This window comes from Epinephelus fuscoguttatus, linkage group LG19 (assembly GCF_011397635.1).
Source record: "Epinephelus fuscoguttatus linkage group LG19, E.fuscoguttatus.final_Chr_v1".
Classification (NCBI taxonomy): domain Eukaryota; kingdom Metazoa; phylum Chordata; class Actinopteri; order Perciformes; family Serranidae; genus Epinephelus; species Epinephelus fuscoguttatus.
Genome location: NC_064770.1, coordinates 40135733 through 40150023, shown reverse-complemented (window position 1 = coordinate 40150023; position 14291 = coordinate 40135733). Strand labels below are relative to the sequence as shown.

At 40.8% G+C, this 14291-nt stretch overlaps 1 protein-coding gene across 1 annotated transcript; it reads left to right on the top strand.

Moving 5' to 3' along the window:
• Window positions 1-2061: 2061 nt before the first annotated feature.
• On the top strand, window positions 2062-13719 carry LOC125880191 (ornithine decarboxylase-like). The gene is made up of 9 exons (XM_049562504.1): window positions 2062-2068; window positions 6509-6627; window positions 8927-9100; window positions 9197-9369; window positions 9451-9667; window positions 10261-10344; window positions 12092-12254; window positions 12411-12532; window positions 13465-13719. Exons 1-9 carry the CDS (start codon window positions 2062-2064, stop codon window positions 13717-13719), a joined length of 1314 nt encoding a protein of 437 aa, XP_049418461.1.
• Window positions 13720-14291: the final 572 nt, after the last annotated feature.

Below are 14291 nucleotides of genomic sequence, written 5' to 3'. Positions count from 1 at the left end.
CTTTTGTGAGAAATTGAAATCTCATCTGAAAAATTTGTTCTTTTTTTTTTTTTTTTTTTTTTTTTTTTTCTTTTTAAACATCTTGATGTTTTTGTGGCGGTCTGATGTAAACAAGAGATATCCCAACCAAGTTTGTTGGTCCAGATCTGGATCTGAGTCCTCTAACTTCAATATATTCTCACTCCCATCACGTCAAAAAACAACGGGCTCGGTACCCTTATGCATCAGTTTTGGACATTTAGGGATGGCGAGTCAATCTTTGCTCGTTACATGCATCGTCTCTTTTATTACACTTACACTTTTGTTGGAAATGTAAAGTTTCTGTTCGTTAAATGTGTACAGTCTTTTTTTAAAATAAAGTTTCATGTAGGCAAAACAATTTTTTTGGTTTACTTCCTTAGGTTTGGAAAAAACCCCACAATGGTTTGGCTTAAAAATAAGGATGCTTGTAAGGAACATAATAACATCATGTGACATACGACCCTAGCCTAGGATGCTAAACATTCTACATTGTTATTGAAACAACTCCAACACGACACGATCAGTGGGCTCCCAGATTAAAGTTTACTTCACCCATCCACCTCCCCTCCCTCCTGCCCTGTGCGGACTTTCTTGCTCTTAAACTGCCCTCGTTGCCTGGATTGTTAACAAATGCTGCCACCCAGGTCATCTTGTAACGCTGCTAAACAGTGCCTCTGTGCGTCAGTTTCTGACACCGAAGGGCCAGTGAAAGAGCATCTGTTTTCAACGAGTTGGGAGTAAGACAGGGTTGCTGATTTTGGGTATCTTGTAAGACTGAAGATGTTTCACACTGGAGATGTTAAGACTTCAATAAAAGTCCACTCTCTGCTGAACAGTGGTGTCACAGAGTTGTGCTTCTTTACCACAGACACACAAAGAGAAAACACAAACCTGACAATAGAGACCTTAATTTTAAAGGGATATTGCACCCAAAAATGTAAATTCAGCCATTATCTACTCACCCATATGCCGAGGGAGGCTCGGGTGAAGTTTTAGAGTCCTCACATCACTTGCAGAGATCCAAGGGGAGAGGAGGTAGCAACACAACTCCACCTAATGGAGGCTGACGGCGCCCCAGATTCAAACATCCAAAAACACATCATTGAAACCACAAAATATCTCCATACTGCTCGTCCGTAGTGATCTAAGTGTCCTGAAGCCCCGACATAAAAAGTTGCACACGTGAGCGCGGTGCCCAGAGAGGCAGTCAGAGCTACAGGCTACAATGAGGCTAAAAACAGAGTTCAAATGAGGTTTTTCCAAACAACTTTTTATGTCGGGGCTTCAGGACACTTGGATCACTATGGACGAGCAGTATGGAGATATTTTGTGGTTTCAATGATGTGTTTTTGGACGTTTGAATCTGGGGAGCCGTCAGCCTCCATTAGGTGGAGTTGTGTTGCTACCTCCTCTCCCCTTGGATCTCTGCAAGTGATGTGAGGACTCTAAAACTTCACCTGAGCCTCCCTCGGCATATGGGTGAGTAGATAATGGCTGAATTTACATTTTTGGGTGCACTATCCTTACATGAAATTAAAGAAGAGTCTTTCTGTTTTTATACACCAAAAACATTTTATTCTTTCTTATTCCATTTCTTTTTCATCAACACTTGAGTTTGTGCATTTTCAGAAAAAAAACATTTCAGATTTCATGTTTTGTTTTTCTCATTTCCTTTAGTCAGTTTGAAGTGTATAAATGAAAAGAATGCTAATAATAATGATGATGAAAACAATATTCTCTTCGAGGTGTAGCGGACAAGCTGTCACATTCAGTGATCTGTTGTCACCATCACGGAGATCCCATTTCGCCCCACCAAACTCATTTGCTTCTTCGTCCACACAGATTTAGAATGTTGATCAAAACAGGAGTCGTTTTGCAGCTGAGTGTGAAGCAGTCGAGATGAGAGTCAGCACCTCCAAGTCTGAGGTCATGGTCCTCTGTTGGAAACTGGTGGTTTGCCCTCTCCAGGTTGGGGGAGAGTTACTGCCTCAAGCGAGGGAGTTTAAGTATCTCAGGGTTTTGTTCAAGAGTGAGGGTAGAATGGAGCGTGAGATGGATCAGCGGGTCATTGTGGCTTCTGCAGTGATGCGGGCGCTGCGCCGGTCCTTCGTGGTTCAGAGGGAGCTGAGCCAGAAAGCAAAACTTTGGATTTCCTGGTCCATCTCCGTCCCAACCCTCACCTATGGTCATGAGCTCTGGGTAATGACTGAAAGAATGAGATCATGGATACAAGCGTCTGAAATGAGTTTCCTCTGTAGGGTGTCTGGGCTCAGCCTTAGAGATAGGGGGAGGAGTCAGACATCTGGAGGGAGCTCGGAGTAGAGCCGCTGCTCCTTCATGTCGAGGTGGTTCAACATCTGATCAGGATCCTCCTGGGCGCCTCCTGTTAGAGGTGTTCTGGGCACGTCCCACTGGTAGGAGGCCCTGGGGCAGACCCAGAACACACTGGAGGGATTACATATCTCATCTGGCCTGGGAACGTTTTGAAGTCCTCCAGGAGGAGCTGGAAAGTGTTGCTGGGGAGAGGGACGTCTGGGGTGCTTTGCTCAGCCTGCTGCCCCTGCGACCCGACCCCGGATAAGCGGATGAAAATGGATGGATGGATGGATGGATGGATGAAAACAGGAATTGTCAGACTTTTCCATTTTGTCTAAATAAATAGAAAGACTGTGTATGTAACTTATTACCTTTGCATTTCTATGTCTACACTGTGAGCTATCATGTCCTCATTCGCTGAAGGTTGTGTGTCTCTGATCAGGTGACATGGACCGCCTTCTTGTTAGGAGGGTTAGCGCAGATGCACATCCAGGCATCTGTCATTCCCATACTGGACTTAACAGTTCATTTTAGAGTCATTCTGCTGTTTCACAAAACTGTGAAAACTGAAATTCCATTTTAGACAAGAAGAACATGACACAAGGGCAACGCACCATTTCTTGGATGAGAGAAATAAAACTGGCATCACGTAAGCCCTTCATTTTATTGCAATGAATTAAGCCTTTAACATTTTCCCATAACATCCTGCATGTAATGGCAGAGCAGTGTTTTGACAACACAGATTGGGAACTGTTTGCAGGGGAAAAGACTGAAGGAATATATGGTTTCAGTTTTGGGATACATTAACTTTTGCACAAAGAATGTGGCAGCACTGAGAACAATAAAGGTGTTTCTCAACCAAAAGCTATGGATGAACTGCAATGTCGGAGCACTACTAAGGGAGCGGGATGCAGCCTTCAGATCAGGAGACAAAACTTTAACTGACTAGTCTGGTGTGTGCATGTTAAGGTTTTAGTTTTAGTTAAGGTAAATAATGGATTATTGTACGAGTGTAATGGCTTTGTATATAAAAAAGCTGTATACAAGGTTAATAGTTCAAAAGCTTGTGACCCGTTTAAAGTTTAAGAGAAGTCTGTAGCTTAAAGTGTGTGGTAGCAGGAGCATTTCAAAGTGGAGTAAGTTTAAGAAATTTTGAAGATTTTCTCCATAGAAATACATTGCAAAAAAAAAAAAAAAAAGTTTAATAGCCTGTAAGGTTTCTGTAGCTGGAAGTATGCAGAAGTAATGCGTACGAAAGGTTGAATAAGAATAAAGATTCAAATCTCAATAATGATAATGCTAAATCAGCATTCACACACATGTAAAATATATGTTAAAATGTAAAAAGCTGTACAGCGTGTTAAAATGAAGAGGATGGAGTGTGCAGAATACTGAATAGCGTACAAATGCTCACAGTGTGAGAATGTGAAAATATATGCAATTGAGAATTTAATTTATGTAATATGTCCTTTAACTTCCCCATACTGTACCTCCTGACTGTGACAGAACATCAACAAAAATGCCATAACGACCAGAATAAACAGCTTTTTGCCCTCTGGCAAACGGATTAACACCTAATTTGTTAGTTTGTTTTAGGATAATGAGAGACTTCTCAGAGGAAAGGGAAAAGCTAGTTGGATGTATGTCAGTACTTTATGTCAAACTCACTTCCAGCTAATTGTTTCATAGGAATGTTAAGATAACACTTACACTCATTTGGAATTTAAGATTCTCAGGTTTGCATCATAATGGAGGGGCACTTGGGCCTTGGTAAGGCGAAAGAAAATTTGAACTTGAGCATGAAACTCTGTGATGTTTAACGTGATATAATGTGAGGCAGATGTTTGATAAGTTGTGATATTTTGGGTTTTTAAAGTGTCTAGCATGGCACAATAAAAGTAAATAGCTCTTAAATACATATAACGCTGATTTTCATTGTGATCCAACCTCAAATTTACAATATGTATTCATTTTATGCTTTTGTCTTTTACTCCTTATCATCTCTCTAGTGAATCAGACCTTTGTTGAAAAGCCACGGTTAAACAAGTGTATACAGAAAGTGTGCAAGAAATGGGGAACTGCCCATTGGTTCGACAGCCCATTGGTCCGACCATATTAAACTCATTGTTACGAAGTCCGTTCCGAAATCATCATGATGCCCTGTGGTTAAGGTCTGGTTAGGTTTAGGCACGAAAACCACTTGGTTAGGGTCAGGAAAAGATCATGGTGTGGGTTAAAATGAAAAAGAAAGTGGCAAACACATAAGCTGTGAGCCTGCTCCGCCTCAAGCCGGTCGCGGCGCACCATACGCCCGCCGCGAGCCGTTCAGCACCGCGGACAGTCGGACTAATGGGATGTCGAACCAGTGACATGGACCCCAAGAAATGTTGGTTCTGGTAGTAGAGATGATGTGGGAAGTAAAGATATTCAAATAAAAACCTCAGTGTTTATTGAGGGAGCAGATTAAAAAGAAGTTACTGATATTGTTAAAACACTTAAAGGGATAGTGCACCCAAAAATGAAAATTCAGCCATTATCTACTCACCCATATGCCGAGGGAGGCTCAGGTGAAGTTTTAGAGTCCTCACATCACTTGCAGAGATCCAAGGGGAGAGGAGGTAGCAACACAACTCCACCTAATGGAGGCTGACGGCGCCCCAGATCCAAACGTCCAAAAACACATCATTGAAACCACAAAATATGTCCATACTGCTCGTCCGTAGTGATCCAAGTGTCCTGAAGCCCCGACATAAAAAGTTGTTTGGAAAAACCTCATTTGAACTCTGTTTTTAGCCTCATTGTAGCCTGTAGCTCTGACTGCCTCTCTGGGCTCCACACTCACGTATGTGCGCTTGCACGAGACCAGTGAAAGCACATGAACACACGTGAAGGCGGTGCCCATGTCTCAAGGTCTTATGAGCATTTGATACGGCTGACCATAATTTATTATTAAAGAAACTACAAAAATGGAATTAGCACTTTCTTGGTTAAGCAGTTACTTGGAGAATAGGTTTCTCTATGTACACATAAATAACTGTGATTGACATCTATCAAAGATCACCTGTGGGGTCCTCCAAGGCTCAGTGTTGAGGCCACTGTTTATTTCTTTGGATATTAATAATATATGTGAGGTTTCCAAAGTATTAAAAATTATATTAATTGCAGATGATGCAAATTTATTTTATAGTGGTAAGAAGTAAAAACAACTTTTGGATACAATGGGGAAATAATTGGAAATGCTAAAGGGATGGAAATATATAGTTTTATCATATATTATTAATATAGTTTTTGGTACTCAAACAGCAAACTTGTGGTAAATAAAGTTGAAAGTGAAGGCGTATTGGATATTAAATTTCCAGGTGTTTTAATCGATAATATCTGGGCTGGAAGCCTCACATAAATTGTATCAAAGCCAAAATTTAAAAGTCAACTGCAATATTATATAAAGATCCTCTGAATCAAGCCTCATTATACACCTTATACTGTTGGTTTAGTCTGTCATACATTACTTAATATGTGGAAGTGTGTGGAAATACATATAAAATACAACTCCAATTTTCATACTTCAAAAGAGAGACCTAAGAATTGTGAACAAAACCTCACACAGAGAACCAACAGACTCGTTATTTATTAAATTAAAGACTTAAATTTGAACATTTAGTCGACTTTAAAATGGCTCAAATGATGTACAGAGCAAAAACACAGTTGTCGCCTAAAAGCATCCAAAAGTTGTTACAGAAGAGCGAAGGTCAAGTCAATGTGCTAAGATAGGTATTTTTATGTTAAGGTGAGGAGTGAGTTTATGGAACAGCTGTAGTGAGGAACTGAAAACATGTCTAACATTGAATAGGTTTAAACAAAAGTTTAAAAACAACATATTGATGAAATATGAAAATGGATGATCACACTGTAGTACTGAAGTAGAAGAACAGGATACAGGAACTTGTGTGTGTGTTGTATTTTGTCTTTGTTGCTGTTTTGCCTTGTTAACCTATTTTGGTTTGTTTTCTTGTTGATTGCTAAATATGATATGATATATATGATATTTTATCGTAATGTTTTGCATTGTGAGAGGCTTTGACTTTATTTACATGAATTTGTGGATTAATACACAATGTTCGCATTTCTATTTGCAGACCAAAATAAATTCTAAATTCTAAAACTCTTGCAGCACCAGTAACTACAAACGGATCAGTTGTCTCCCCTGAGAAATATCACATTGACATCTTAGACAATGGAAAGACCATCAGTGATTTCATAGACTATAAAATAAAAGAGCGTGGTTTATTGGTGAGTATCAGAGAGTTAACTCTTAAGTTTTCTGAATTATTTATCTGTGTAATTCCCTGCTTGCACAATGTAGTGTTTTGTATATCTGTTTAACAAACTGCTCGTCTCTTTACTTCCTGTCAGCTCTATTGTAACATTTACCTCAGACCTTAGCCTTCGATCTCAGTGGCTTTTCATCCATTAGTTAGTTAACGCCGTTTCAGTTTTCACAGTTAGCTTACTGTAAGTACAGTTTGTGTTTGTGTATATGTGGTGTTAATCATTTTGATGTGCACCTCAGTCTTGAAATAGCCAGTCAGCTAACCAGAGCTTTACTGCTTGCTTTCTTAAGACAGACAGTCAGACAGTCACTTCAGTATTTTTGGCAGCTCTTCTAAAAACTGAGTGTAAAAATGGGCTGTAGCGATGTAATGTTGGCAGAGCTCCAAAGATTGTGTTGCACTGAGTGACTAACCCAACATTATCGGTTATCTTGGAAGAAACTGAGGTGATAATCAAAATGATTTAAAAAAAAAAACAAAAAACAAAAAACACAACATACAAAACCCCAGTAAATACTATCAACAATATTGGAAATTGGGACCCAACTGTAAAAATGGTTATCTGTCAATAACATTATTACATTGTTCTCCAACCTTAGTAATCACAGTGCTTTTTAATTTAATCCTTACGTTAGTTGTTACTCCACTTTTCATTGTGAATTTTGTACTCATTGTTTAGAGTATTTACCATTTGTTACGTTGTTAGCCTGATTTTCAGACATTAGCTATTGTTAGCTTGATGTTTTTTTCCACACTTACTTCGAAAAGCTTTCAAAAATATTACGAGACCGACATAAACCATCTTGCGAAAGCGAACTACAAAGCTCCATAGAGCTGTCCACATCATAAACTTCACGGTGCTCCTCTTCATTTTAGTTGCCAGCTATGCAAGCTGACTGGCTAACGTCGCTATTGAAATGATCAAAAACAGTATATGCAAAAACGAATGGTAAATACTATTAACAATATGTATGTCAGAGGGGGTGGGGTATATGTAGTGGGTTCTAAAATCAGGTGGAGAGCAACAACAAGGGGTGGAGGTGAAGTAAAAAAACAAAAGTTACAAAAATTAAAAAAATTACAGTACTAAAACCCACTAGTGGTATATATAAGAACCCAAAACACAGAAAGGTAAAATACTAAATTACTGTTTTCTAAAAACAAAGCAATAGTCATAAAGAATATAAAAGGCCCACGTAAAATGTTCTTAAAAATGTCTGGAAAGAAGCTCGAGGATTAAAACAATCATTGTCCTTATCTCAGTCCAGCAGAGTTATCTGGCAACAGGGTCTGGCCAAACTGGCGTCGCAGCACCTGCAGCTCCACTCCTCCATGTCCATGCGTCCACAGGCAACCTGTTATAAAGAAGTGGGCAGTCATTGGTCGACAGCACTATTACCCACTACACCTAAGTTGAGGTGAGGCACATTCACGTAATCAGACAGAGCTCCCAATTCTGCCCGACAACTATGATGCCTCATACTGCTGTGGCTGCCGGTTGCTCCTCTGCACCAGCTTCTCTTGGAGGACCACCCCTGGATAGACTGCCAACTGCCATGCTGCTTCCGACACTCGCCACTGTCCCCTGATGCTGCTTCCTTTGTGCATCCTCTGCTCTGGTTCGAGCACTCTCCTCGAGCTGTCCTCCCGGCTGTTCTCTCGGTTTCACCCGATCCAACACACCTGGCCTCTTTATTCCAAACTTATTTTTGCTGAGGCCTTTCTTCCCCACCACCTCGTTGGTTGTTATTCAACACAGTCTTGTCTGGTTGGGTGGCTACACTGTCCATCTGTAACAGACTTTTCTGCCAGGTGCAGGTATTTGGCACTCATGAAGTGGGACCACAGGGGAAGTAAAACTTACTAAAACCACAACAACTTTACGATTATAAAATGAAAGCATGCAAATGAAAATAAAACCAAGCACAATAAAAACATGCAAGACAAAGCACAGCAAAATATAAAAAAGAACAAAAAAAGATAAACACAATAAAACTAGCGCTTCCACCTTGTGACATTTACAAAGCTAACTGAGAGAAGTGAAGTAACTAAAAAGCGATTTGATCACTAAGGTCGGAGACGAAGGTAACCTTACTGTAGAAGTGAGGGAAAATAAGTGGACGTGAAATCCATGAAACAGATATACATCAGACTACACTGTGCAAGGTGAGAGCTGTGTGGAAGAATTGTGAGATAGTTGAGATTCTTGACATGTTCATTTTCCAAAATAAAATGTTAAGGTTTTTTTTTTTATTCAGGACAATGAAGAGCCTTTCCATGTGGCAAATCTAGACAGCATACTGAAGAGGCACCACAGGTGGATCACTAACCTCCCCCGAGTCAAGCCTTTCTATGCAGTGAAGTGCAACAACGCAGCAGCAGTTCTGAGGATGATGAATGTTTTGGATACTGGTTTCGACTGTGCTAGCAAGGTATCTCAGAGATCATCTAGCTCTGTTTTCTTTGTCATAGAGAAACGTTGTCTCCATCTCAGCTGCTCATCTGAAACATGTTTGGGTCTAACACAGGGTGAGATCCAGATGATGCTGTCCCTCGGAGTGACACCTGAGAAAATCATTTACGCACATACAACCAAACCAATGTCACACATCAGATACGCCTGTGCTCATGGAGTCGATAAGATGACTTTTGATAATGAGGATGAACTCCTAAAAATTTCTCTGTGTCACCCCAAAGCCAAGTAAGTGACCAACTACTAATGTGTTTGTTTCTGTTGAGCGTAGACTCTTTTTAGTGTATTAATACTTTTGAATCTTTCCAGACTGGTACTCCGCATCGCAGTGGATGACTCCAAATCGTTGGTGAGACTCAATTCAAAGTTCGGAGCCAGTCTGGAGTCAGTTGGTAAGCTGCTGGAAAGTGCCGGAGAGCTCGACTTGGAGGTCATCGGGGTCAGCTTTCATGTCGGCAGCGGCTGCACTGACGGCGGGGCGTTCAGGCAGGCCATAGCAGATGCACGACGTGTCTTTGACATGGGGGTAAGTCATTGTCGTAGCAACAGAACACAAGAATTAAACTGAATGTTTTGGTCAATTTTGAGTCCTTCGGTCTTATTTGGAAGATATTCACCCATTCTTCCTGCAGAAGGTTTCTAGCTCTGTGAGATTCTTGGGCCGTCTTCATGCTCTGCTCTTTGAGGTCTGTCCACAGATGTTTAATGATGTTCAGGTCGGGGGACTGTGAGGGGCGTGGCTCTCTTCGTCCGTCTACCCGTGAAATGTTTCTCGTGCCAATGGCTGCAACACAAGCCCAAAGCATCATCCATCCACCCCCGTGTTTAACAGTTCTTTTTCTCCAAACATACCTTTGCTCATTGTGTCCAGAAAGTTCTGTTTTACCTTCATCAGTCCACAGGACATGTTTCCAGAAAGCATCAGGCTTGTTTCAATGTTTCTTTGCAAAGTTGTGAGGCTGGATTTAGTGGTGAGGACACAGGAAAGGTTTTCTTCTGATGACTCTTCCATGAAGGTCATACCTGTCCAGGTGTGTCTGCACAGTAGAACAGTGCACCACCACTCTTCCTTTCTAACAATCAACATGAACACTAACAATTGATTGTTGTCTTTTTCAGAATTTGCAGGGATTCCAGATGAGACTCTTGGATATTGGTGGAGGGTTCTCTGGGGCCGGAGGTGTTCAAGGATCATTTGAGGAGGTAAAGTTAAAAAATATACAGTTGTAGTGCTTGTTAATTGGTAAATGGATCTGCGCTTGTATAGTGCCTTTGTAGTCCTCTGACCACTCAAAGCGCTTTTTACACTGCTGAGTCACATTCACCCATTCACACACACCCATTCACAAACTGGTGGCTGAGGCTACCATACAAGGTGCCACCTGCTACTCAGTTACCATTCGCATGCTCTTGGGGTTCAGTATCTTGCCCAAGGATACTTCGACATGTGGATTGGAGGAGCCGGGGATCGAACCGTTTTCTTCTGATTGGTGGACGACCCGCTCTGCCTCTGAGCCACAGCTGTCAGTCCATGCTCTGTCATGTGGGCTCTCTAATCACATGGCTCGTACTTCATAGAAACACATGTAGACACTTTGCCTTTGTTGCCTGTAATGTCAGCGATACAGGTTACTGTAGGTCATGTTGTTTTAAAATGCCCCTGAAATGTCTGGAATATGAATAGAGGTTTAAATACCTATTGTTGGGACCTGACCTTGTAACAGGTCAGAACAGTAACTACAGAAATAACTAACAATTATTAATAATAATTATTAACTATATTAAATAAAGTGACTCATTTTACATTAAATCACCTTGTGGGGCACCATTCCTCAAAAGGGGATCAATTTGGAACTCTGATTAATAATTGAATTATTTACTATAACTAGAATTACCATATTAATAGTAAAGGCTCAAGGATTTTGGAGGCCTAGACATGGCAGAGGATGATTGATCTTTCAGTCTTGTGTAATATTAAACAGACAGCAGTGTAGCTGCCATCAGAGGCAGTTGTACAGTTTAAGTTCATTTAATATTTTTGAGATAAAAACAAGAATAATTTACGTTTTAGGAAAGAATATGATTTGTTAATAAATACAAATAAATAACTTGATAAACAATTGGGAACATAAAATCTGGTAACATACATCTTATATTTCATATTCATATATTTCTTTTGTTGCTGTGGGTCGGGTCGGTTTTGTTGCTACACCTGTATATGCATGCGGTGCCAGGAGGAGCAGAGCACCTGTGATCTTTAAATTTCTTTTGCAGTGCATTTTACCAAGATTTGTACTACATGAAGACTTGTTAAGCCTGAAGTTTCCTTTCTAACTTCCCTTGAGTTAACGCGGCTAATGAGGTATGCAGAGTTATTTTATGTTTTGATTACGCTAATTATAAGCAGGTCTGATTCCAAAACTATTTAGTCACTACAAAGCAACGCAAGCAAAACACACCCATCTTAATTACTGACACTGTACAAACGTGTGTGTGTGTGTGTGTGTGTGTGTGTGTGTGTGTGTGAGAAAGAGAGAGCGAGAAAGAGAGCCAAAAGGTGTGTGTGTGTGAAACAAAGGCTGTGTAGCCGACAACAAAATGACTGACAACAGGAAGCTACAAGAGTTGCTGTGTGCTGCTTGTTGTAACCCTGTAACCCAGCGGTCGTCTGTTGTGGATGACAGCTTTAAAAGGTGCAGATCCTTCTTGTGGCGGGACAGTTAGTTGCAAACCATGTGTTTGGCTAACTTCTCTGGTCTTCAGGTTCTGTGTCTGCCGGGAGCAGGCCACATTCAGAGCAAAGCTCCTGCTCCTGCTGTGAGAATGCAGAGGTGAGAAAGCAGGGGAAGTGCGTACAAGGTCCTCCTGTCGGGCTTCCTACCTCTTCAGATGTCCAGGAGGAAAGTGCCAAATACCAACCCATTAACCCATTATTTTTTATCCCTCCTAGTTTTCAGAAGTCATTAATGGAGCACTGGATGAATTCTTCCCGTCTGACAGTGGGGTGAAGATCATTGCAGAACCAGGGCGGTTCTACGTGGAGTCAGTCTTCACACTGGCAGTGAACGTCATTGCCAAGAGAGTGGTCTTAGAGGATATGGATGGACATGACGGTAATGTATAAATATGTCTTTAGAAGGTACATAAATGTTGAGTATCCAGTTTTAACACACGTGTGTTTGTATTTAAATGTGTCTTGACTCTAAAAACTAATGGTGTGGGTGACTTTTGTGTGTGGGGTGATTTTTGCATGTTTTTTTTTTCCCCAGATGGAGAGGAAAACAGCCCTGACAGAATGATGATGTACTACCTTAACGATGGAATGTACGGCTCCATCAGCTGCATTAACTATGACCCTGCTCACAACAACCTTGAACCATATCCTCACAGGGTAAATACAACATGTCCTCATACCTGGACGACAGAATAAGTCGTTTGCCAATCACTCTCAAAACAACATATAAGTCCACTGGGGAGTAACGCCGTGAAACAGTTGCTGTTATCAAAACCACGTGGTTAGGTTTGAAAAATAGTCATGATTCAGGCTGAAATAAGTGCGTTTCTTACACTGACTTTTGGGTTCATATGAATCATCTCCTGTGTCAATGATCCACCCACGACAACCTCGTCTTTATGTCGACTTTTTTGGTCTTTTGCTACGTCACCTGACTTTCTCCTTTGCTCCTGTCCTAATCACTATGGCCACTAGAGGTCGCCGCCTCACAGTAAACATAAATATGGGTCAATTGCAGCCGTTTTTTGGGTGAGGGTGGGCTGGTTAATATCAACCCTGTCACCACATAAGAAAGCCAATATTGAGCAGTCCTGTAAAACACAAGACGTTACGTTCAGTGACAGTGATTTAAAATACTTGCTTTCTACAGTATCTGAACATGTTTACAGCTGAATGGTTAAAGTCGACTACACATCGTGGTGGGTGAGTCGATATATTGATTATGGGCAATGTAATGCAGCTTGTTGAATTTATAAAATGACTGTATTACTAACACTGTGTATAAACTGATTTTCCACCTAAAGAGGACAGTACTTCCACTTGGCACTGAATGTTGTCTTTGGAAAATAAATCTTGCCCCCTCTTGACTGGGAGAGTTACTGGCCCAAGCAAAGGAGTTCAAGTATCTCTGGGTCTTGTTCACGAGTGAGGGTAGAGTGGAGCGTGCAATGGATCAGCGGTTTGGTGCGGCCTCTGCAGGGATGCGGCGATGTTAAAACGCGATGGCATATATGAGATTTCAAGGAGTAGATTGAGGGAGAATATGACAACATGTGTGATGTGGATTTTATTTGTCACTGTTTGTGCAGGCTGTTGAGAGCAGCGAGCGGAAATACCGGTCTATCCTTTTTGGTCCAACCTGCAACAGCAGTGACAAAATAACTGAAGACTACTGGATGCCTGAGTGTCATGTGGGGGACTGGCTTCTCATCGACAACATGGGTGCTTACTCTGTTTCTGTATTCACTGACTTCAATGGCTTTGAGAGAGCTCACATTTACCCTGTCGTGACAGCTGAGACATGGCACGCCTTAAACCTTTCTCACTTCTACAACATCTGTTGATAATCTGGTGACACGTTTGTTGGAAAATGGTGTTAGGGTGTGCATTATGTATTAATATGGGTGTGGTTTCCACTTTCCAAACATTTTAACCTGATGAAGATATATTTCTGATTATTAATACACATTTCGTTTTCTATACCGGTGTACATTCATATGTTCAATGATCAACAGATGATCGTGTATTCATGTCTGCTTATACTCAGGTAATCATATGTAATCAACCTGTAAATGTTGTACTCATTATGTTCTGTTGTTCACATAGTGAGGCTTCTGCAGCTCGAGTCTGTCTGGGTGTGAACGCTGGGTAAAATGTAAGAGGGATGTGACAGAGGGAACTTAACAACAGCTGCTCGGGACATTTTTAGTTACTTCTTCCTGTGTTTTTTTTTTGTTTGTTTGTTTTTACTTATTTTTGGGGCGTTGGCTGCATTTTAAAATCTTTTTATTTTTTATTTTTTTCTCCTTTAATTTTTTAATGTTGTATTTTTCCTCTTTGATTTCTGTTTGACTCTGTATCACACATCGAGAAGTTTGATTGACGAAGTTTGAGTTTGGTTGAATAAAGAAAGTGA

Bases quoted from the DNA above. Each gene is read 5' to 3' on its own strand.
- LOC125880191 (XM_049562504.1), top strand. The intron at 9,668-10,260 runs GTAAGTCATTGT...TGTCTTTTTCAG, and splicing joins GACGTGTCTTTGACATGGGG to AATTTGCAGGGATTCCAGAT. The intron at 10,345-12,091 runs GTAAAGTTAAAA...TATCCCTCCTAG, and splicing joins TTCAAGGATCATTTGAGGAG to TTTTCAGAAGTCATTAATGG.